We start from the raw sequence: 23,578 nt of genomic DNA on the forward strand, positions 1-23,578 counted from the left end.
TATGTCCTTAGGCGCTCTCCTCAATAGAGTGTCTGTATGGATTTTCTGATTATGAGTATTTTTATGAATATTTTGCAGATTGCCACAAAGGAGATTAAATCCATACCTCATCTTACTAATGTTTTTAATTGATAAGAGGAAAAAACACCCTCATAATCTGTACGGCCTTAAAGAAACAGTAGTATGTAGTAGTATCAGTAGAATGTAGTGGCTACACTATTGGGCCACATCCCAAGACACCTGAACTCTTTTTTGACTTGTTTTCTGTGCATCCTTGGCATATCGCATCAGGTTTTTTGAGCTCTGTTTCTGAAACTGAGGTGTAAGTGCTTCAGTAATTAAAAAAGCCAAACTAATCTCCTTTCCTCACTAAAGCAGAACACCATGTAAAAGCAAGGTGCTGTTCCTACTCCCACGCAGGGGTTTCATCCGCTGATCATCAGTGATAAAAAAGACAGTGTTTATTCCAATTAGTTCTTTAAATAGGTCTGGTTTTGCCTTTTCATTTTAACTGCCTCTTCATTTTAATCTCTTATCTTTTAATTTGTCAGTGGGAGACACACTAGCATGCAAAGAGGATGCTGATTTTGGTAGTTCTGGTGCTGTAACTTTTCTTTCCACATCACATTTAACTTATGCCTTTTACCTGTTTTCTTTTTCTTTTTCCCTCCTTTTTTTTAATGAATTGGATGTCCTGGGAATCTGAAGACAGAGATTTTATTACCAGTTTTGCCATGCCTGCTGACCATATTTAATGGTGGAGGTGCACGAAGGGGATGCAACAAGGCTCTGCGCTGCTTGCCCAAATTGTGTAGTATGGAAACGCCATTTACTCTCCTGAAAGTGCGTACCAAGTGCATACTTGCCTGCCACGGTTTTGGCCCGCACCAGCCAGCAGCCCCCAAACCATGTGCAAGTCTAGTTTGAGGACCAGAGTCAGTTCGCAGGAAGGTATATATAAAAATATATACATATATAAAACATATACATGGGGATGCCTTGGTTGGAGGAAGAGAGTTTTGCTGACATGGTTCTGAGACATGTTGTGCACTCAAATGAGAAGCTCTAGCCCTTACCAGGGCTGTGTTACTTCTCCAGTGAAACTTTTTTTTCCTAAGTAGAACAGAAAAGGTTAAAGATTTAGCAGTAGACAAGTAGTTAATGGTTTATCCATCACAAGGTTATGAATGTATAATACCATTTTACAGCAGAGCAGACAGTCTGCACCACAACATGCCTTCACTCCACTGGGACACAGTATTAGTTGGAATTACCGGTTGTGTGGTGACTGTGATCCTTTGGGCGCTGTGCATTTGGCAGCTTGTCCTCAGGTTTAAAACAGATAAGAAATATAATTCTCCAGCATTAGAGCTCTATTTGAGGTCTTTGTGTTCTTTTTTCTTTCCTTAAGTGTTTAAACGTTATTACAACCATGCTGCATGCTTCTTAGGTGGAAACATTTTTCTTCTTACACTGATGTTCAAAAAAAGTACCCCAAACTTTGCATTCTGCTGTAATATAGAATAGAACGGTAAACAGTCTCTGGAGTATTTTCCTCGTAACATGTTTACACTATACATATTTCTTCTGATAGAGCTTTGAGAAATGCTTGAAATTTTCTCACTCTACTGGTAGAAATCTAATTTATTTTTCAAAACACAAAAATAAACTTCTAGCTAGGCCAGTAAATTATGTTTTAAAGATAAAATATTTAGCTTTATATATGTTTATATATTTGCATATACACAAAACATGATGCATGGCACCTGTTTATGTTTTAAATCCAATCTGCATTGTAGAAAACTCTGTTGAAAGAATATCTGTGATACTGGTTTGCATATTCTATACCTTAAAATCAGGTCAATGCACCCTCGTAAGACATGTCAACTTGGAGCAGAAAACTGGTCCTTTCAGCAAAATACTAACTATATTGACATGATACAGAATTATGCATGGACCTATATTCAGGATTCATAGAAAGAATCAGATATTCCTGGCTGCATGTCCATCAGGGGAGTCAGATGTGATTGAAGACCAAGAAGCCTACGGAAAAATTATATGAGGATACATAAGGCTATATTTACTTCAACAGATTTATCAGATGTTTGTAGGGAGGAAACATAGCCAAGCCCAAGAAATGGCACATAAGTAATCATCAATTATTAAACATAAGTCAGTAATAATATAAGAACATGCCCAGAGCTTTGTTTGACCTGATGGAGCTAAACCCAGATGAGACGGGAGCTAACTCTCAGTACAGCTCTGCTTCTGCTTAGGATTTGCACAACAGCAGGCAAACGAGCTGCTAGGAACTGGATTTAAATTGCAGCTGCTTCAGGAATGGAGAATATCTCCATGCCCATCTGATGCATTGCTTGCTGTGTGTAGTTGTAGTGTTTCTTCTTTATTCAAACTTTAAACACAAGTATTAGCATTAACAGTTCCCATGATGTTTGACTAAAAAAACCCCAATAGTTCATGACGACATAGTATCGTGCAAGAATCTTTTTTGTTTTAGTTTAAAAATATATATGGTCAAAATCAGTCTGATCCTTGAGAGGATTAATGTTTGCAAAACTTAAAAGCCAAAGACAAATGAAAAGACAATGCTTTTTGAATCTTAAAATAAAACCAGAAGAACCCCATGATTTTAAGCCAATGCCACAATTACTGGAGCCCGATGAGTTTTACTGCATGCGGGGTTGACATGACTGCATTAGTCAGCTCAGGAATTCATACTTGTGAAAGATATAGATTTCTCCCTGAAAAAAAAAAATTGCTTTACAATGATACATGAGACCTTGAACAGCAGGCTAAGAAAGGTTACCAGGAAGCACTACACAGAGCCACAGTTTTGACTAGCATTAACAGATCCTTGGAGTATCACGTTGTTGGGGAAGGCAAAGTTGAGGTCGATGCTGTTTGCTGGCACCTGCTCTTTGCTGCATGGGCTGTGTGGCAGGTGTGTCTGCACCTCCGGGGGTAAATGCTGGACTTTTTACCCCACAGATTCACACTTTTCTGTTTTAATGCTGAAAAAGGAGTGTCAAGACTGTCCTCTTTGTCACCTTTCCCTTTTCCTTACATGCCTTTTTGCAGCTTGTGACTAGCAGTGCCAAAGCCAGACTCTGACATGGTTAAGAGGTAGACTTGACAGTGTTTGGTCAATGGCTGGACTTGATGATCTTAAAGGTCTTTTCCAACCACCAAAACAATTCCATGATTCTGTGACACCCTAGTCCAGCTGTAGAAGTGCCACCACCACTGCTCCCACCTGTGTCTACCCTGGCTGCTGCCCTGCCTCGCTCCTTGGCAGCACCCCAGGCTCGGTGCATTTGCAGCGCAGTGCCGCTCCCTCCCTGGTTTCAGGATCCGCTGGGCCAGATTAACCCTGCTGTGTCACCTTCTGCCTGGCTGCTTCAGGCACACACGTTCACCAAGCAAGACAGAGGCTTGGAGCTGTGCCGCAGGTTCCTCAGTATTTTGAGGGTTCCCAGGCTCCTAATCTGAAGCAAGTGGCTGAGTCCCTGTGTCACCCCTCTGTCACGTGGCCCCATGGTGACACACGCATGTTCCTGGCAGGTGAGCCAGCATTGCTGGACAATGGGGCAACAGCTGCCCAGCCAGGCACTCAGCTTCCCCAGAAATATCCATTCTCCATAGATGCTTAGCTTGGGCTACCCGAATCTCATCTGCTTGGAGGAATTTTTCTTTCATTTCTGTAAGATTTCCAATGGAGGGATAATGTGTTTTTAAATGCTGATGGCTAGCGGAGATGTTACCGAGAGACATGTAGATGTTATTCCACTGTCATCATAGACATCTGCTGTAATGTAGCTGAGACAGCCTGAAACACAAATGCTAAATAGCAACAACATGAGCAAAAGCCAAGTGATGCATGCCAAGAACAGAATTATCCCTGCCACGTGGCACATCCCCTATAGTTTGCAATAATCTTCCAGTTGTATGCATCCCATTAAAAACTAAGTAGTTAGGCAACCTTTTTAGTTCAGTGAGAATGTTAGAAATAGACAATAACACGTGTTCCTGACAGCACTGTTTACTTTTGAATTTTTTGTCTGTACTCTGTTAGTCAGTGTCTCAAAACACAGGCACTAAAATGTCAGATCAAATGGCAGTCCTCAGCTCCAGTTTTCTGCACAGTTTCGAGGCACACTATTGCAATTTCTGCTGCATTCTAGCTACTCAAGATTTGCCAATGACTTTTTAAGAAACCTTAGCATTTTTTGAGCTTGCCAAACACAGTAAATACCGTGGTATGTTCAGAAATTTCTAAGATCTGCAGTTTGTCTGCTATTGCTTATGCTGTGCTTTTGTTTCCTGAAGCTGTGGCAGTCAGTACAACAACTACTTTGAAGAAAACCCACTATTTCTGCCAAAAGACAGAATAAAAATTGGCACCTGTCCTGGACTGTGGGTAGAGGCTATGGCTGAGACTGGGGCATGGGTTTTTATCTGCTTTATCCTATAATGCCTGGCTTAAATCAGCATATCTCTGTCTGACTCTTGGATGTGTGACTATCCACATCCTTGTTACCATTCCAGGTCCCTCAGCACTGGGAAACTGTGCCCCTGCTTTTCCTTCTTGCTCCTATGAAATCCTACAGAAGTGATGTGGACTTGTCACAGGTTCAACAGCTTGAGGTTTTGGCGGTCTGGAGGCCCACACCATCACTCCTGTTTATCCAGCAGCTGTAAAGAGCTGTTTCTGTCTACATCATGTGGGAACACAAATTAATATTTGAAAGCTTTGTCCCCACATTAGTGCCATTGGTTTTTGGGGTAAGGAGGGGACCAGTGACTGAGTACCTGGGCAAGACTGTGGGTCACATATATATTTTGGTTTAATATTTTTTTAGCTGAAGCTTCAAATAAATCATGTTTGTTTCTTTCCTTCATCAAGTAAGGGGTTTTACATAGGTATTTATGCATATGTATATATATATATCTCTTGATTCTTTATTTACACAGACACTACAGAATCCATGGTACCTCCGTGCTTCTGCCTCAATGGTGGGTGGCATCTGTCAAGATGGATCCTGCGTGTGCCCAGGGGAGTGGATGGGATCTCTTTGTGAAACAGGTCAGTACAAGCCAGACAGCATGGGCAGCTGGCATCATTTCTGGGAACTCCTCTGCTTTGGGAGACCCCTGATCTTCCTTCCTCCCCTGGAAACTGCTCAGCAGGGTTGGAACCACAAGCAGAAACACGGTTCTTCCTAGGTGAGCCCATATCCTTCACTCACTTCTGTTGCTCTTTCAAATGAGTTATATATCTGGGGAAGACATTACAGGTTTCAACTGTCTGTGGCCTGTTTCTAGCCAATTTGGCCTTTGTTTGAATTCCTCTGTTTGAAGATCACAGTGATCTGAACATCTGATTCAGACCTCAGCATTGCCACGTCTGGCTTTACTAGAATTTAAGGGACACCATCCAGCCTGCAGGACAATGCCCGTCCTCAGCTCTTGCTGCCCCTGGCACTGGTTTTGGATGAGTCAAATTTCCTATGCCTGGCATAGCACTGGCTTGATTGACTCCCATTTTAGTCCCCTCTGCTGCAAGACGGCACCTCTGCACTGCCGTATCTGGAGCAGGTTCTCCCAGCTGATGCTGGGAGGATGCCAGCTCACCGAGCCAGCACCACCAGAGCAGGTAAGATAAGATTTGCAGGTCACGCTTTCCAAGGCAACAAACACACTGTGGCCATGCAGATATGCCATCACCTGTCAGCTGCACCTTTGTCAAGTGAACTCACCTATTTTGTCAGAAGGACATCAGAAGACCTGCAGTTTATCCAGCAAAATATTCTTGGTGAAGACTGCTAGGTAGATGGAAACTTCAGGTCTCCAATGTCATTTCCCTTAAGTCAGAATGGGTAGCACTTTCAACAGACAATGACAGATTGAATGGGTTCCTGGTGGAGTGGAACATTTGGACAAAATGTTTCAGAGAAGTTGGCCTAAATAAAATAATCATGGCTGGGACTTCAGCACTGGAAACAGACTGTTATGATGACTCCTATTCCCTGTGTTCACTCCACTGTCATTTTCTATTTGATTTGCTGCAAATTGCCTTAAAGAATAGATTTAAGCAACTGTAGTTATTAAAATACATGATGTAAGAATGTTTGGACAGGCATCATTAACTTGAAATAATAACACACATTATTGCATTTACAAAATCTGAATTTTAGTCTGTTTTCCTGAAGAAATATTGACCATCTGTCTGTTGTTCCACCTTCTTGTCAACTTTGACTTGTTGACAAGTTTCAATGAAATTCACCAGGTAGTTACAGGTCTCAAACGTCTTAGATCCTATGAGATTTGTACATAGCACTAGTTGGGTAGAGAAGACCAACCCTGTAAATACCTCACTGAGAAAAAGGCAGAGACTTATCCTGGCAGTAAGGAGGTGTGGGCCACAAGGCCAGTCAATCCAACCTAGCTTCTCAGATGCAGAGCTCTAAACTGCCCATGACATTTGTCTCCTCTCCACCAGCTAATAAAGTAAAGATATATATTTTATGTATCAGGAATCTAAAAATGGTTGTAGGACACAGAGGTGGGAGAGTTGAGGCATGATGGGGCATAAAGAATGTGGGAACATAGTGCTAAAGGTGTTGGGGAAGTTGGAAAGAAGTGCAGTCAGATGTTGGGTGTATAGAGAAGGTAATCTGGTTTACTGTCAGCAGAAGAGATCAGGGAATATAGGGCAGACAACTTTCATAAAACAATTAGTTTTGATCCAATGGTGACAGAAAAATTCCACTAAAAATTCCAGTATTGTTCAATGTCCTCATCAAAGACCTGAAGAATGACATAGCATGCCCACTCAACAAATCTGCAGACAATATTAAACTCCAGGCAGGGTGGAGGTATTGTTGACACAGTTAATGGCAGAGCTTAATTGCAGAAAACCCTTGAGAGACCTGAGGATTGTGCCAACAGAAACCTTACAGCGTCCAACAAGGACAGGTGCCAATCTCAGTGCCAGGGACATTGGTACAGACCAGGAACTTGCTGGCTGAGGAGTAGCCTGGCTGGAACGTACCTCAGAATGACAGTGGATGCCAAGTTCAATATGAGCCAACAGCGTGTGTTCATCGCAAACAAGGCAGAGCAGCTGTGCTGTGTGGAGGGAGACAGGTTGATGGACACTATTACCCTCCTCTTCTTGGCACTGGTGAGGCACCACCGGGAAATCCATACTTAGTTTTGCTGCCTACACCTGTGACTGAAAAGACTTGGAGAGACTGGAGAGGGTCCATCAGGATGCTGTGAGGATGGTGAGGGGCCTTGGACAGGTGGCCTACAGGGAGCATTTGAGGAAGCTGGGCTTGTTCAGTGTGCTGAGGAGGAGGCTGAGGGCAGAGCTCAACAGCAGCCTCCAGCTGACTGAGTGGGAGTTGCAAAGACCATTGAATCCAAACTCTTCTTAGTAGCACCAGAAGGGAAAGTAAGGTGCAGCAGACATAAATTGCAGTTTGAGAGGCTGACGCTGAGCATGAAGAGAAATGTTTTGGTTAGAAAGGTAGCGTGTCAGTGGTACATGTTTCCCAGTGAAGATATGGAGCCTCTGTTTGGCCTAGATGCCCTCCAGAGGTTCCAGCCATCTCACATTTTTGGGATACATCGCCCTGCTAATCACCTCTTAGCAAGTGAGGTTCAGGTGTGGTGCCGTAAGGCAGACCTAGTCTTTGCAGAGTCATGTATCCTCATTTGTTCATAACCGTTTCTATAGAAGAAAAGTATCATTGTGTCATGGGAAACCAAGACCCTATAGAAAACAAGACCCACAGAAAGTTATGTGACTTGGCAAGGAAGCCTGTGCCAGAACATGGAGAAACATTTCAGGTCTTCTGAGTCCCCTTCAGGACCCTGACCATACGTATGTTTTTTTGACTCAGTCCTGCTAATGGGACACAGTCAGCTGAAATGTGGTCCAAATTAGCAAAAATTAGCAAAACCAGCATGTTGCAAGTCTTAAGACCAAGAAAAAAAATCCGCCTGTGTTCCTGCAGTATGTTTTCCAAGTGTTTGCATCATCATCGAAAGGTAAATTTGTGTTAAGTTGGCATGGTATGACTGGGTCAGGCCACGGGTCCATGGAGCTCATCACCCTGCCTTTAGAAGTGACAATATCAGGTACTTAGACAAGCTGTGGGGTTTGGGGTGGCCACCCCACCCCATTGCAGCAGGCAGTGGGGCAGCGACTTCCTGTGCCAGAAGCTGCATCCGACCCATCATGATTCAGAGTCACCAAAGGACCACCCTCCATTAAGTGCCCAAACCTCATTTGGAGCGAATGTGTATTTTTGCCACTGCTGTATTTCTCTGGCATTGGGTTACCCAGTCTAATTTCTGCCTGGGTAACACGACTCTGGAAGTGAAGCTTTATAATATTTTACAAATTGTCTAGGTCCAAAGCAGTGAAAATAGGAGATATGGCAAAAAGTATGAGCCTTTAGCATTTCAGTGACTTCATAAATACCACTTCTGGCAGCTCAGCAGCTTAGGTTTATACAAGATTTACCCAGCTGCTTTTCTTTTCTTTAGGGCAAAAGATTCAGTGTCTCAGTACTATTTTATTTTAGAACATTAGTCCTTGTATTAAAAATATTTGATCTGGATTTCTGGTTTTTTGTTTGTTTGTGAGGGATTTTTTTGGTTGGTTGGTTGTGTTTTTTTTTTTTTTCCTTCTGTGTAGTTAATTTCTGTGAAGCCAGTACTTGCATAGTGACAATTTGTGAAAGCATTATAAAAAACCTTACTTTTGAACAGATCTTAGTGGGTAAATATGGCAACTCCAAAGAAAAATGTGAACTTGATACTGTGAACGGTATGTGTTTCCTTTTACTTTTGCTTCCCAAAAGTGAATGTAAGGTTTGTGAAAGGTGTTGGATTATTACAGCAGATGAGAGGTTGGTGTTTGGAGCCAGAAGAGCATAGCTCAGGCAGCAGGAACACAAACCTTTCCACTTCTACCCCAAATGCAGAGAATTTAAGGTATGCACACTGAGTTGTATCTGTGTCTGTGTGGGACTGGGCTGAGAGTCAGGTAATATGTGCTGCTGTACAGCCTTTTGACAGAAAAATAATCTATTTATGTTCTCCTATTTAGCATTAGGATTTAGGATGCTTTCCACCAACTGTGGTTCTATGAACCATCTCGGCTTTCAGAGACGTTGTAGAGGAGTAAGCATTGCATAGCTGCTCCACATGCCATTTGCATTTTTTTCACAACACATAAACTATGTCTTTTCAGGACATGATAAGATGACTTTCTGATAGTTCACTGTTGATGCTTGTGTCTCATGTTTAAGAGATGTGTTTCTGCAGCTCTAGCGAAATGCAGCCTGTCTGAATTTGGTATGAATAATGTCAGTCACTCTGACAAGATTGTGTATATGAGCATAAAACACATACTCTAAACCCAACAATAACTAGTTAAATAACTGATGGTCACTCGTAACCTTGAAAGGCAAATACAGGTTTTTTCAAAAAGATGGACTTAATTTCAAAGATATAGTGGTTTCAAATTGGGTCCATCTTTTTGAAACACCCGGTATTTTACATGCAAACAGAAAATAATACTGGATAGGGTGTTACACCCACAACACAGTTTTCATTCCCAATGAGATCACATGCATGTGAGTGAGTGCTTCTGTACTAAATGTGTGCCTTTCTGCTTTTACAAAATTACAGTTAACACTTCAATAGCAATCAGGATGTGCTCCAGAGAAGGGAGAATTCCTGCTTTAGAGCTCCCCAGATTTCTGAATTGTAATGAAAATCTGGACTCCTTACCCTAGCATCACAGATAATCTTGAATTACTGTTTAAACAGTGCCTGAGGTTCTGCATCATCCCAAGGAAAAAAAAGTTATAGGAAATTAAGGCAGGAAACATGTATGTGTTACATTTCTTAAAACTTTGCAGAAAGCAAAACAACCAATGAAAGCCTTTTTCAGTGGCGTTCTTGGCATGTGCCTTCTTTGCAAATGGCCGGAATTTCCAATTTTGCTTGGGTTTGCCTGAACGAGCATTCCATTTCATATTTCTTAATTGGCCTGCAGTTCCCTCAGTCAGGTTCCCAGTTCACAGTAAATACCTCTGAATGGAGACGGTGCCAATCCAAGATACCAAACTGGTGAGAAAGCAGAAGGGATTTGGAGAAGACTGCCGTGAGGGAATCAAGCAATTCTGACACTGACACATTGTGAAGGATTAAGATTGAAGCCTTTCCATTCGGTCCTCTGATCAGATGACCATGGACATAACACTTTTGGCCTCTCAAAAATTCAAATTCAAACTCTGTTTTATGAAGGAAAGACTCTTCTTGATAAAATCCATAAACCTCTAAGCCTAGTTTTAAGGCTTAGCTCTGTCATATCTACAAAACATGGAGAGCTGAACATGACTAAGCACATTACAGACAACGAGTGTTTCTCCTCTTCTGCTCTGCATTTTGTTTCCTTATCACTAGTCCCAACTGAAAAAAAAAAAAAGGAAAAAAAGAAACCAGGTACAGTCCCTTTAAATAATAGAAGTCCCTTTATCATGCATTTTTGCTTGACTATTGTACCTTCAACACAATGCTTCATCTGCTGGATCCTTTGATGGGAAACTCTTGAGCTCAATATTATGTTTTCCTAGTACATAACCTTCACTAAATGGTTCAACTGTCAAATTGTCTCTAACGTAATACACAATATTAGCAGTAGCTATTTCTAATGCTGATAAGATAAAACTTAAGGTTGCAACATTAGGCTATTCTGCTGTCATTAGTAATTTGAGGTTTTATTACAAGCTCTGATGTTATGCTGCCATCTAGTAGTGAGCCCAGGGCAGCTCGGGGTGCAAAGGGGAAGGCTGGGAAATGGGAGGAGGAGGTGTTCATGCTAGTGATCCACAGCCCACGTTTAAAAGGATTTTATTCCTTTTAAATACAAATATTTACTTTGAATACAAGGTAATTCAGAAGTGAAAATATTGTGAAAATAGGTGTTCACGATGTTCATGGTGTCTATGCAGATATTTTCAAGTCAAGTAATATAATCTCCAGTAATTAGAAGTGCAAATTTCCTTCCTCCTTATGCAACACATTCACCTTTCTTCCCTACCGTTCCAAGCTTTATAAACACTTCAAAGCTGCATGATTGAATTAATCTTGATTTTGATAGCTTCCCAACATAAAGAATTTGAGAAAAATTCAGTTATTGAAGCTCTTCATTTAAGCTGTTCATTGGCTGAATTAGAAAAGGGATGACTCCATACACTGTCTAGTTGGTCTCCATAGTCTACAAAGGAAATTCTCCTGATGATTGGCAGATTTTTCATCTCTTTAAGTCTTATTGTTCCCTATGTATACCTTCATATAATATACAGCTAATGCCTCAACTTTTTTTGTATTAAACTCTTAAGATACTATAGACATTTACGCTTTACCCATTAAATACTAACTGACTCAAACTGGCCCCAGCCAGTGCTTCTAGCACTTCATATTAGTACCATCAGCACCAGAAGTTTTTTTTTTCTACATTTGTTCCAAGCTGACACTATATACAACGTATTGAAATGAGGATAATGTTCTCGGTACACATTATGAGCACTGTGTTGAGAAGCATGATTATTCTGTAAGATATTTCTGATGTTCCTCTGATGGCTTTAAAAAAAATCCTGTTCTGGTTATTTAAGGAATGGTGAAAGGTGTACAGAAGTTTATAGACTCAGAAGCTTAATGATCTCCTGACAAAGGGGAGGTCCTGCTGCTGTCTACAGCTACTGCATGGTAAGGTGTGGAGAATAATGGGGTCAGGCTCTTCTTTGAGGTGCACAGATTTAGAATGAGTGGCAACAAGGGAAATTCCAATTAGATAAGACTTTTTTCCCCCCCTTGATGCTGGTCAAACACAAGCAGGTTTCTGAAGGATGTTGTGGATATGCAAAGTGAGCCCCCGAGCAGCCTGACCTCAGCTGGCTCTGCTGGACTAGGGGACCTCCAGGGCTCCCTTCCAACCCAACCTACTCCCTGAGTCCATTAAATTATCCCCTGGGGAGAATTTGCAAACTTTGCATACTCGCCATGAACAGAAACAATTTAGACCACCAGTTACTTGTATATTTTGATTTTATGTGCGAATGCTATAGAAGTGGTGACTCTTTTTCCATTTCTCGTTTTCTTTCTGTTGAATGGCATTTCCAAACAGGTTGAAACCACAGACTTCAGCAATGTTTTAGCCATTGCAAGTAACAAGCAAATCCTCACCTCTGTGCCAGACCAGCTGACCACACAGAACATCTCTGTTGCTGCAAACATCACACTGCAGATTCTGAAACAGCCAAATGTTTCAGAAGACTCTCAGATGAGACTTATTAAGATTAAAATAAGACTTTTGTGGAATATTTGGGATATCAATTCTGTCCTCCCTGTAGTAGCAGAAGGAACACTCTGCTTCCTTTTAACTGTACATAACACCACAACCAAATGCATTCATTTTGCCATTTAGCAGAGTTATTTAAGTGGCCTTGAGTGGATACTTGTATAAGTATTTGTGGAAGTCATTTCTCAGAGCTGAGTGTTAATTTGTTTCTTATCAGTTGTTTAGACTTGCATATATCTGAAATTCTCATACAATAATAATTTGATGTTTAAGTCAATAATTTAATCCTTACTGTCTCCATTAATAAAAGTGTGGTATTTATGAACCCATTGGTGTAAAGCTCGTGTTCTCTTGAATGGCATCCTGTACTTTGTTTACTCTGCTGTGTATAGTTTCAAGCAATGCTTATTAAGTGTTTTCACTTTGCCCATTCACTGTGTAGCACATGGGGTGGTTTATTTCAATTGCATTTGAATATTGCCTTTTTTTCTGGTTGTCTCAGGTATCTGTGGCAGTAATGGCTACAGTGAGTCAGCTCTTGGATGGCAACGAAACAGAATTCAACCACAATAATCTTGTCAATGTTACAACAAGGTAACTTTAGCTTTTGCCATTTTTTTTAGATGTAGTAAACTGCATTTTTCCTTCTGTTTCAGAATTAAAGTGGTCTATGGACAAGTCAAAACATTTTTAGTGTTCAACTCCAATATACAATTTCATTGATTCAGTAGATTTATACCAACATAAACAGTTTGGGCTAGATTTTTCTGCTTTGGAGAAAGGATAAGGATAGGGAATGAGCAGTAGCTCCCACAGGAGAACCAAAGCAGAGAGGCAGCTCAAAAACTGAACCTGTAGCTGTATATTAACAAATAATGGTAACTTTTATCCCACTCATTGTTTCAACGCAGCCTCACCAAAACAATGGAGGGATTTTCCTTGACTGGCAACATCTCACAGCACAACATTGCAATCCAGTCTGTTCCACTGAAATTAAGCTCTTCTACGATACTGTTTTCAGCACGAAGAGGTAACTGTGTGTGTGTTGTTGGGTTTACCTGGACAAAGTGGTATGTACCATAAATCCCAATGCATCCACTGCTAATTTTTGCAGATACAGCCCTGGGATGTTATCAGTCAACAAAACTAAACATACAGGAAAATGCTCCTGGCCTTATTGGTGACCTCAGTACTGAAGTTCAGATACTGGTCAACATTATAAATAAGAGTAAATTCTTTCTCCTTCTCTGTGCCTGCGAAAAATTTGAATGAATATTCACTGAAAATCTCTTTTGGAAAAAAAAAACCCTTAGCCAATATAAACAATTACATATTGTTTTTTATGCATGCTAATGCCATACGGTGGTACAAGAAATGCACATGTCAAATGAGCTGAATAATCTTATTTATGGATTAATGCACGTGTACATGTAATGGCCAGAATGCTTGTGGCATTTGGGACTTTTTCATTTGTTTTGTTTTCTAAAATTGAGAACATAATGAACCTTTGACCGTACCTCTACAGACACCAAGATCAAGAGTTAGTACATAAGGAGCTTGCCTGAAATCCAAAGACATCAACTGTTTCAACTAAAATTACTGCCACCGTCAGGTGGCAGCCAGGATGTACACATCCTCTCACCTACATATTGGGATACGCTTTAATGGCATGGTCACAAGGAATTTTTCCAGATGTCCATTACTTAGACTCTCTGGTGCTCAGATGATAAATTGGTGTCACCCAGGAAAAAAAGAAAAGAAGCCCATAGTTCCTCTGCTTCATTTGCTTCAGAAGCTTGTGGGTGTGGGGCAACTGAGCTTTGAACATATGCATTTCTCTGACATGCTAAAACTCACAAGAGTTTCAGACTGGGCATGTGAAACCAGCAGACTTGTCCTCAGGCTCTCTGTATAGTGGCAGTAATACTAAGACATCACAGCACAAGAATATTATGAAGGTGAAGTTTGTGGAGCTCAGATATCATAATGCTGAACATTGTTTATATACAAGCCCACAGGGAAATGAATAATTCAGTCCTCTCACCAGAGTTGGAGAAGACTTGAACAGATAAAACAGGTAGTCCCACACACCCAGAAATGACAATAAAAAAAGCCCACCGATAGCTCATTAAGTGATCACTATTTTTTCTGTTCACTGTTTCAGACAACAATCCTGTGAAAAACAGTGCGATCATGTAATTAAAGACTTTATCATAATGCCTTTATCACAACACTTCCTTCAAGAGAGCTACATTGAATGCAGTTGTCTTAAAAAAACATAGGTTTATTCAGTATTAAATGCCTGATTGTGACATTTTGTAGATATAAAGTTAAATTAGTCTCTCTTGGTGATCAAATCAGAGAGCGATCAAATCAGTCTCTCTTGATCTCAAATAAAAAGTAAAAAATCAAGAAAAAAATCCATTACATAAACCAGGTTTTTCCTTCCTCAGTTAACCAACAATTAAGACTAGCAATTTAAATCACTTTGATGAAACCTCTCTGATTTGGTAGAAGAGTGCAAAAGACGCAGAGTTCAAAAGTTGGATTTGAAAGTGAAAATCCAGCCAACCTCTTTTATCCTCTCACTTCCTACTAGCTGTAAACGTCCTTGGTGTTACTATTTCTTATTTAATATATTTAAAGGCCTGGAGTGTGTGTATATATTGGGATTTAGGACATTATTTTTCCCATTACCAGTATTTTCCCCATAAATGACATTAAGACAAGGGTAATAATTATTTTCGCACTCCACCTAAGCAAAAATTGAAGAGGACTCTCTTCAGATTCATGGGAAGAGAAGCTCTTCTCTACTTCTTAAATGGATTCTAAATAAATATCTAGACAAAAACCTGCTGTAAATATTGAATGTGTGAAACAGCATAGCGTAGACTTCTTCAAAGTCACCAGCTTCTCTGATATCTGCTATCCATACCTACTTTCCTGCTTGCCTTGTAAAGGTTCATCAGACAATGGAAAAGCTGGCTTTGTCCTGTATCAAAATGACAAACTCTTTCAGTCAAGGATTTATCAGAGTCGCAGTGGTTTCTCTAAACAAATTTTCTCTGGCAACATTGATGGTGGAAAAATGAATGGTGTTGAAATAGCCTTCAGTCCCAAGGTAATCCTCTGCAAGAAATGCCATGTTCAGTTTGAACCAGGGGCAGCCCTTGCCCTACTACCTGTCTTCAGGACTTGGGGAAAGAGACTCAAGCATGAGGGGGGTTTTTTTATACTTCCCTGATTTCTGGCAATCGGTAGTTGGGCGAGTTTGTGGAATGTATAGGTCACATAAGTGAGGCATAGAAAGGCACAGAAAACATTTTTCAACTTTTGCATGTAAGACCTGGTGTTACTGTCTTATTACTGCTAAACTAGGATGTTTGCAAGCAAAATGATATTCCATAAAAAGTTACAGAGATATCAGAGTGGACTTGTCCTAGGGCAGATTAGTCCTAATACAAGAATGAAAAAAACCCAGGTCCCTGGAGGACAAACTTTCTTTCCAGAAGACTATTAAAATTTTTGAAAACAAGAAAAAGTCAACATGACTGGCACAGAACAATACATCTACCAATGTGAGGAATGTTCATTTTTCATACTATGTTTTAACTCTTGCTTCCAGTTAAAATCATTGTGTGTTTTGTTTGGACTTCCTCCCCCAGGAACTGACTCCAGATGTTACTACTTTCTTGCAGGAAATGCTCTATGCGAGTGCCTATTTGCTCAAATAGCTGATTTTTAGATAATATGTGCTCATATTTAGCATGGTCTCTCCAGAAAACAGTAATTGGCTGCTTCTTACAATATTTAACAAAGGTTTTAAGCTCAAATACATGCATATGATAGATCAGTAGTCATCATCATGGATCCATACAGTTAAGTGATCTGGGAAATGTGTCATTTTTAAGGAAATGACTGAAACAAACTTGTTTTGTTTTGTTTTGTTTTGCTCCTACTTTTATTCCTTATTTTAATTGAACTACCTAGTACTGTGAGTAGTTGCTTTCACTACTTATTTGCACTTCAAGCTGCTGGTGGCTTGTTAAAGAGCAGTTCTAATTGCAGTACCCTGCAGAAGTATGTTGTCCCACAGTGATTGCATGCAGTTTGACATATAACTGCACAAGCACCACCATGCTGCAGAAGGGGAGAGCATGATCTGCAGCATTTAGCATTGTTTGCTTCATGTTATAGTGAGGCTACAGCTCCAGTTGGCAGCAATTTAATGCTGCTGATATCTAAAAGTTGTTTGGCTTATGCAGAATTCATTTCGCAGTTTTTCTAATGCCTAGTCAATGTGCATCTGAACTGTAATTACTTGAATAATTCACAGAAATGGGTAGTTTCATGGGCAATCTTGACTGAGAAAGGCACACAAAGCAAGTTTGAAATGCCAAATTATGCTGTTATTGATATTATTCATAAAGTTTATAGGAAACCCTGTAAATCCCTTAGTAGCTGCCAGCTCTCCTTTCAGAGGATAATTGCCAGTACATGCCATTTGCTGGTGCATATCTATTTCTGTTTCTGTAGCCACTTTTTCTCCTTGCAATACCAATCCATGTTACAACACATCCATACTGCAGCTGTGTGATCATGCCTTTGCCTTCTGGGACTACACTGTCAACGACTGGAGCACTGCCGGCTGTGCAAAAGGAAGATACCAGTTCATGAGATGCAGGTGTCATCACACGACTAATTTTGCTGTCCTCATGGTAGGGTGTTGTTCTTTCTTGAATGGGAAGGTGGTGTTTGTTTTTTTTTTTTCATCAGTTTGATTGTTTTCAACTATATGACCAGCATGCCAATGTAAGGGCGTAGGCACACTGAGGTACAAGGAACAGGAGTTTAAGATGTCACCATGTACTTGTTTCTGACCTGTGGCAGAGCTGGCAAATTGGGACAGGCGAGTTGTTGTCAGGTTGCTGGAAATCCAAACATATCAGTGAGTCCTCTCCTCCTCTGGCACAAATTGTGGCTGTGCTCCCCTGCCTGTGCACCCCAGTAGCAGGGCAGGGCTGGTGCAATTCGTTCCGCTTGCTCAGCTGTGGTGGCCCAGCTCTGCATCTCCATTGCTGCAGCTGGGTGTTGAATGAGTGATTGTCTAAAGCCTAAAGTGACCCAAGATGAACAGTAGAGTAGCTTGGGATCTGGGCTAGTTGAGGGGCTGCCTTCTGCTAGGTAAATAACTCAAAAGTACTAAGCTTTAAATACTTCCTTTGTGTATACACTTATAAAAAGCAATCACTCTGTAAAGATTAAGCCTGCTGCCATTAAGTTTTATATATTGCCTTTTTGTACTAACAAGAACTGTCTCTGACACTTGTTATTCTTTCAGTATTTGTTTCAGCTTCTACAAACAAAACATTCCCTGGGTAAAATCACATATCTGTGGTCACTGACTTCTGCACTACTAGGATTGCACAATTTCTTTTTACTCTGTCTTCATAGAATAGCATTTCCACATTTGTAATATTTTCTGTTTCAATGAATACATTCATATTTACTTGCTGCTTAATTGTCACTATACAAAGAAAGATCGTTTTTTATTTGTAATTCTTCATAACATCTAACCTTAGACTTTATCCTCAGAAGCCAAAATTCAGAATGTACATCAGTACAAAAAGTTAAAGCTACTTTTTCCTCACCTTGCATTTTTCTATGAATAATTTAATCTGCTATTTTGCTAAATATTTTATTGACATTCCTAAGCCTCTTTTTGGAGTTCTTCACAAACTTCTCTAGTTTTGATGTCCAGAATAATTTTGTGTGATCTGAAAATTTTGCTACTGGCTAGCAACAGTCATAACTTTACTGAATTTTTTTTTTCCGATGTGCAACTAGAAACACATATTTTAGAAATAAATTTATCTCTTCTTATAACTGAAACAATTTGTTTTCTAGGCCTTTCAGATCAAATATAAATATGCAAAACCCTTGGAGTATATTTCTTACATTGGTGTTGGATTGTCCATGGCTGGTCTGGTCATTACAATTTTTTTCCAAATATTCACTAGGTAAGAGTGAAGATGTAAAACCGCAAGTATATTACACTAAGTTATGAAATTTTGCTCTATATATAGTTTGAGGAAAACAAAGAGAGTAGCCAGTTTAGAACATGTTGCAATATTATTGATCAGCAAATAACATTTGAAAAAAAAAAAAGGTAATCACGTACCATAGCTTGGGAAGTAAGTGTGGTTTACTAGTTGAAGACACGAGGTAGCTCAGCCATGCCGCTCACCTAGATGAAACTTAAACATTTCTGTTAATGTTAATCTTTTCATGTGAAGGATACATATATGATTATTATTCAATAAATCCACCTTCAAAAATGTGAGGTTTGAAAATAAATGACATAACAGAGTATGGAAGAGCCCACTAGGGTAAAAGGCCAGGATTTTCATAGGAAACATGGAGCATGGCTGCTGACAAGAAAAATCTTTCCATTGCTTTGACGAGGCAGCTCACCAGCTACAAGATAACAGAGGAGGCAGTGTGTGCTACTGAGGACCAAGTCAAGGGCTGATCCTTTTACCATGGGCTGCCATCACTGCGTCTAATCACAGTGATGTCCCAGAGTGACATTTGTCCCAGCTACCTGGGGTAAGGGTATTTCATGTCCCCTGCTGCCTTGCTGATATCTTTTGTTACTACCCTGGCCAGGTAGCTGACAACGCAGACCCAGTGCTCTATTATTGCTACACTGGTCCATGCTAAATGTTGAGGTGTTTAGTTCATTACTCTCACTCAATACTAGGTTTTAAAAATCTTTGACAATATTCCACCACCAGCATGACCTTTTTATTTTCCTGTATTCTCTGTACCCTGGTGTTATGATGACTAATCAATCAGTTATTTTCCTTCCAGCCAGTTACCAGTATGTCTGTTATATTGGTGTCTTCATCTAAGGCTAGTCTTTTTAGCCCGCTGTCTTATCACTTAGACTTTTAGCATTCACGTAGAAGCATATATGTTGTTCCCCAGGTTCTCTTCTTGCTATCTTATTTAAGTGTCACACTATTTTCTGTTGGCTGTTTCATAGTTTCTATACTGCCTTCTGTTTACAAAATATCTGTAGAGAAGAGATGATTTCAAAGCACCATGATTATACAGCAATATAGGTTATGTACACTGCTTGTGCTACAGTTTTATTGTGAGTGACTTAATTCAAACACAGTTACAGCAAAACTTCCCTGATGCACGTGCCCGTGATTAATGGTGTCATGTGATGCTCCCTTGAACAAGGAGCAAAGTCATGCCAACAGAGTTGTAGTTATCGTAGATGAATGCATGTCTCTAATCCTGCTTGCACTAATGTAGATTTGGAGTGATTCCATCAAGGTAAATGTATTCAATATTGTAGGAGCTTCAGACAATGCCTTTCAAATGCATTTTTAAAACAGCATTTGGAAGTGGAGATTTATTATTATCTTGTAAAGAGTGTTTAGAAGTACTTGTCTTATGCTATTTCATCTCTTAACACTGAAGTAACAGATTTTAAAAAGAGTGGAGTGGAAAAAAGAAAATGCTTCCCAACTCCTGTTTGAAAAAGCCCAGTCCTTAAAGATGCTGGGTATTCTCTGGTCTAGTTGAAATTAGACAACACTGATGGATTTGGTAAGTTGTCTGACAGTAATGACAGTGTAGAATTATGCAAACAAGTTATTGCTTTGTTTTCTTTCTGTATTGAAAACTGCACACTCTAGCTTGCTTTTAATACCAATGGAAATGAGGAAATATTTTACAGCTTTTCTTATTACCAATAGGAAAACTCGGAAGTCATCTGTAACGTGGATGTTAGTGAGTCTGTGTTTGTCTATGCTCATTTTTAACATCATCTTCATCTCTGGAATTGAAAACCAAAACGCCAGGAATCACAGCAGGAATACTACCAGCTACTACCAGCAACACCTTATGATACCACTGGTAACACCTTACTCACATCTGACATAGTAGATCCTCCTGCAGACCTCTGGTGTACGGCTGTGGATGTCCTACTGCACTTTTTTTTGTTGGCGATATTTCTATGGACAGCACTCAATTGTGCACAGTTGTACCTGTTGTTGCTGAGAGCCATGAAGCTCCTGCCCGGACACTTCCTCATAACCATGTCAGTAATTGGATGGGGTAAGTTTTAAAGTCCTCCATATGGCCACTCTTACCAAAGTATCAGTACATAGTACATTCAGGGAGAGTTGTAAAGATAGGAGGAGAGCAGTAGAGAGTGATTATGATCAGTGGCTCTCTGGTTTAGTGCAATGTGATTTAATAAATAATCTCCTGTTACCGCTCATACTACTGGTAAAAACTGAGCTTGTTTTCGTTGTCCTGATTTGGCACTGAAACTGATAACTTGTTCAGTGGCAACATAGGCCTGTTGTGCGCGGGAGAAACTTACACAGTTATCATGACGTTCAACAATCTGTTTCTGTCAACTAAGTAAAAAAGATCTTTCAGATAAAGTGATTGCATACATAGAGTCAAATTCTTCATTTAGATATCTCTGAGATTCCTCATGACCTCAGCCAGAGCCTTGCATACATCCAAAAGCAAAGAGTGACTGACATCATTTGTTACATATTATTTATTAGTGAAAAGGAACTGCTTGAAGGACTGAAGAATGCAGACAGATGCCCACCACCTAAAGGAAAAATGTCAGCCTCCTTCTAAAAACTCTTCTAAGACAGTGCACAGGAATACCTGCCTTTTCCATGCTGTATATTCAGCTTGTGTGGTGTGTTGCTTCTGATGGCATCTACCCATCAGTTTTAGATCCTGATTGTTTCATTATTATGTTTTGCATTTGGGTGGAAGAGGAGGCAATTCTAAAACTTTTAGAATTTGGACTGTATGTGCAAGCTAGAAAATGTTGAGCAAAAGCTGTCTGGCTACGCATCACTGTGCTCCATGTATATTTTCATTAGAACAGCATTAAGTTCTTCACTGTGTCTTGTGACTAGTTACACGTGTCCAAACCAGCGTGATTCTGACTCGCTGCTTTTCAGTTTTACTTTGAGAGCATAGCAAATAGCTGGCAGTCTGGAAGATCTCTATTAGGGCTGAAGGAGGAACAGACTTTAAGAAGGTCATTTATTTCCCAGATAAAAACTTGTGCAGGAGGCTCCTTCCTATGAGAAATGCTTCTTAGCCAACAGGTAGGCAGGAGACATGGAGGACGGGACATTAAGCGAAGGCATGGAGGAGGCAAACCCACACTGCCATGCTTCTTGGAGGGCAAAAGTTACCCTCTGCACCAAGCTGGTATGAAATGTAATGGTGCCTGGTGCAGAATTTTCTTAAATTAGTTTCTCACCACTGGCAGGAGTGTAGTATTGCACAGCTGTGATGAGGGAGTCAACTACAGCACAGGAGGGATTTTGCTCTGTCACCATTGGGGTTGTCTCTGGAAGCTGTGTTGGAGCTCTTTAACGGCAGAAATCAGCAAGTCATGGACATGAGCTGTTCATTAAAACAGTGCTCACAACCCTCAGTTCTGCATTTTCCTCTAGGCTGTAGAAAACCCACTTAGCTTAGAGCAAGGCAGATGAAATAGGACTCTGAAAATCTGTGGATTTTAGGAGGCAAGAAGCTATTTATGTGGAAGCTATGCAACTGAACAATAAATTGCCAATGTCTCTCCTATTAGTTAGGAATCCCTGCTGTAGTAGTTGCAATACCACTTGGAGTTACTTACAGAGAAGGAAAAGCTTTAAACTACCGACAGGAGGAATTGTAAGTTCATGTATTATTACAATACTTGCTATCCCACACCTTTTTTGATGGCTTATGATTAACATAATCCTAGTTTTTTGTTGCTATACTATTTTGCATATTTAAGTACTTGAAACAAAACAAAACTCTTCACTCAAGCTGAATATTCACTATAAGGAATTACAGTTTCTCCTCACTAAGGATGTAGGGTACTGGATCCACATCTGCCTGGAATCCTCCTGCAGGATCCCCTGTGACTTTAAATGGAATCTGTAGACACTCTTAGCCTAACAGAAATTCAAGAGCTTAATTTAAGTGCATAACCACATTTAAGTACCTAAACTTAATCCTCTCATTTATTTAAAATCTTTTTGGCCAACATAACTATATCCTTACTTACCCTGTGTTTTTGCTATCAGCACTCACTTAATTGCCCAAATGCCAAAGCAGGCTATCAGGCTTACCATGTACCCTGGTGAGATCAGACGATAAAGAACAAAGGTAGACTTCTTTCAGAAACGTAAGCACAAATCCCCTTCCACATGGTGGCCACCTCATGATACTCATCTAGAGAGTGTTGACTTCTAACTGGAGATTATTTGGCAACAAAAAAACAGAGGTAAAGATTGTTGCAGGATAACACTGTCCTCCTGAAGTTGCCCCTGTTTTTCTTTCAACCTTTGTCCATTAGGTCTCCCCTATTACTCTTTAGCTCTATATACACTCTAAAGACGAATTTGCATTTGGTGGCCAGATATTTTGTTAGTTATATTGCACTTTACTATACAGTTCCTTGTGAAGTTTGTTTGTAAATCACTTTGCATTCCCCAGAGAAAGTGAAGCATAATTGAATAACAAGACCTAGGAAGCCCTGTTAGATCTTTCAGGATGAAAAGTGGAATATAATTTTCTTTTGGTTTGGTATTCTGAATAATGTGTCTAACAGAACTTTTGAAATGGTCTCTCCTTATATTAAAAGTTGCTGGCTTGCAGTACTGGATCAAAATCAGAATTTCAGCGTGCAAAAGCCCATGTTCTGGTCATTCCTTTTGCCAGTGGCACTCATACTCCTGTTTAACATCATCATGTTCATCAAGATCACAGTCTCTGTAATATGGAAGAAGAATGAGAATTTGACAAGGTGAGATGGCATAGTACTCCTCAGATCTTTCAGCAAATGTATTCCTTGGTCTCTTGTCACCAGCTCAGACTTTCTTGTCACAAATTCAGATTTTTGACAAAATCTTTTGTTTTAAAGAAATATAAACTTAAAGCAGTCAGAAAACTAATTCCATTGTTGCAATGGCTCAGACTTTGTTCAAGTACGTGTCAATGAACACATTTCAGGCTTTTATCCCCTTTTTGTTCGGTTGCAGTGTTGCTCAACTTGACTGCAATGAAGGTTATCCCAAATTTAAATCCATGCAAGTGAGAGGAGAGCTGGGTCCAGCCAAATGA

At 40.1% G+C, this 23,578-nt stretch overlaps 1 protein-coding gene across 1 annotated transcript; it reads left to right on the forward strand.

The window, feature by feature from the left end:
• Positions 1 to 1,233: 1,233 nt before the first annotated feature.
• Positions 1,234 to 23,578, forward strand: ADGRG7 (adhesion G protein-coupled receptor G7). The gene is given in 17 exon segments (XM_065642508.1): positions 1,234 to 1,333; positions 4,984 to 5,033; positions 5,035 to 5,104; positions 8,729 to 8,860; positions 9,727 to 9,834; positions 12,228 to 12,379; positions 12,900 to 12,997; positions 13,315 to 13,433; positions 13,518 to 13,631; positions 15,364 to 15,527; positions 16,975 to 17,121; positions 18,311 to 18,423; positions 20,176 to 20,318; positions 20,321 to 20,536; positions 22,060 to 22,141; positions 23,100 to 23,261; positions 23,497 to 23,578. Coding segments are annotated over 17 exon segments (2,052 nt in total).

The sequence above is a fragment of the Caloenas nicobarica genome, chromosome 1 (genome assembly GCF_036013445.1).
Source record: "Caloenas nicobarica isolate bCalNic1 chromosome 1, bCalNic1.hap1, whole genome shotgun sequence".
Classification (NCBI taxonomy): Eukaryota; Metazoa; Chordata; class Aves; order Columbiformes; family Columbidae; genus Caloenas; species Caloenas nicobarica.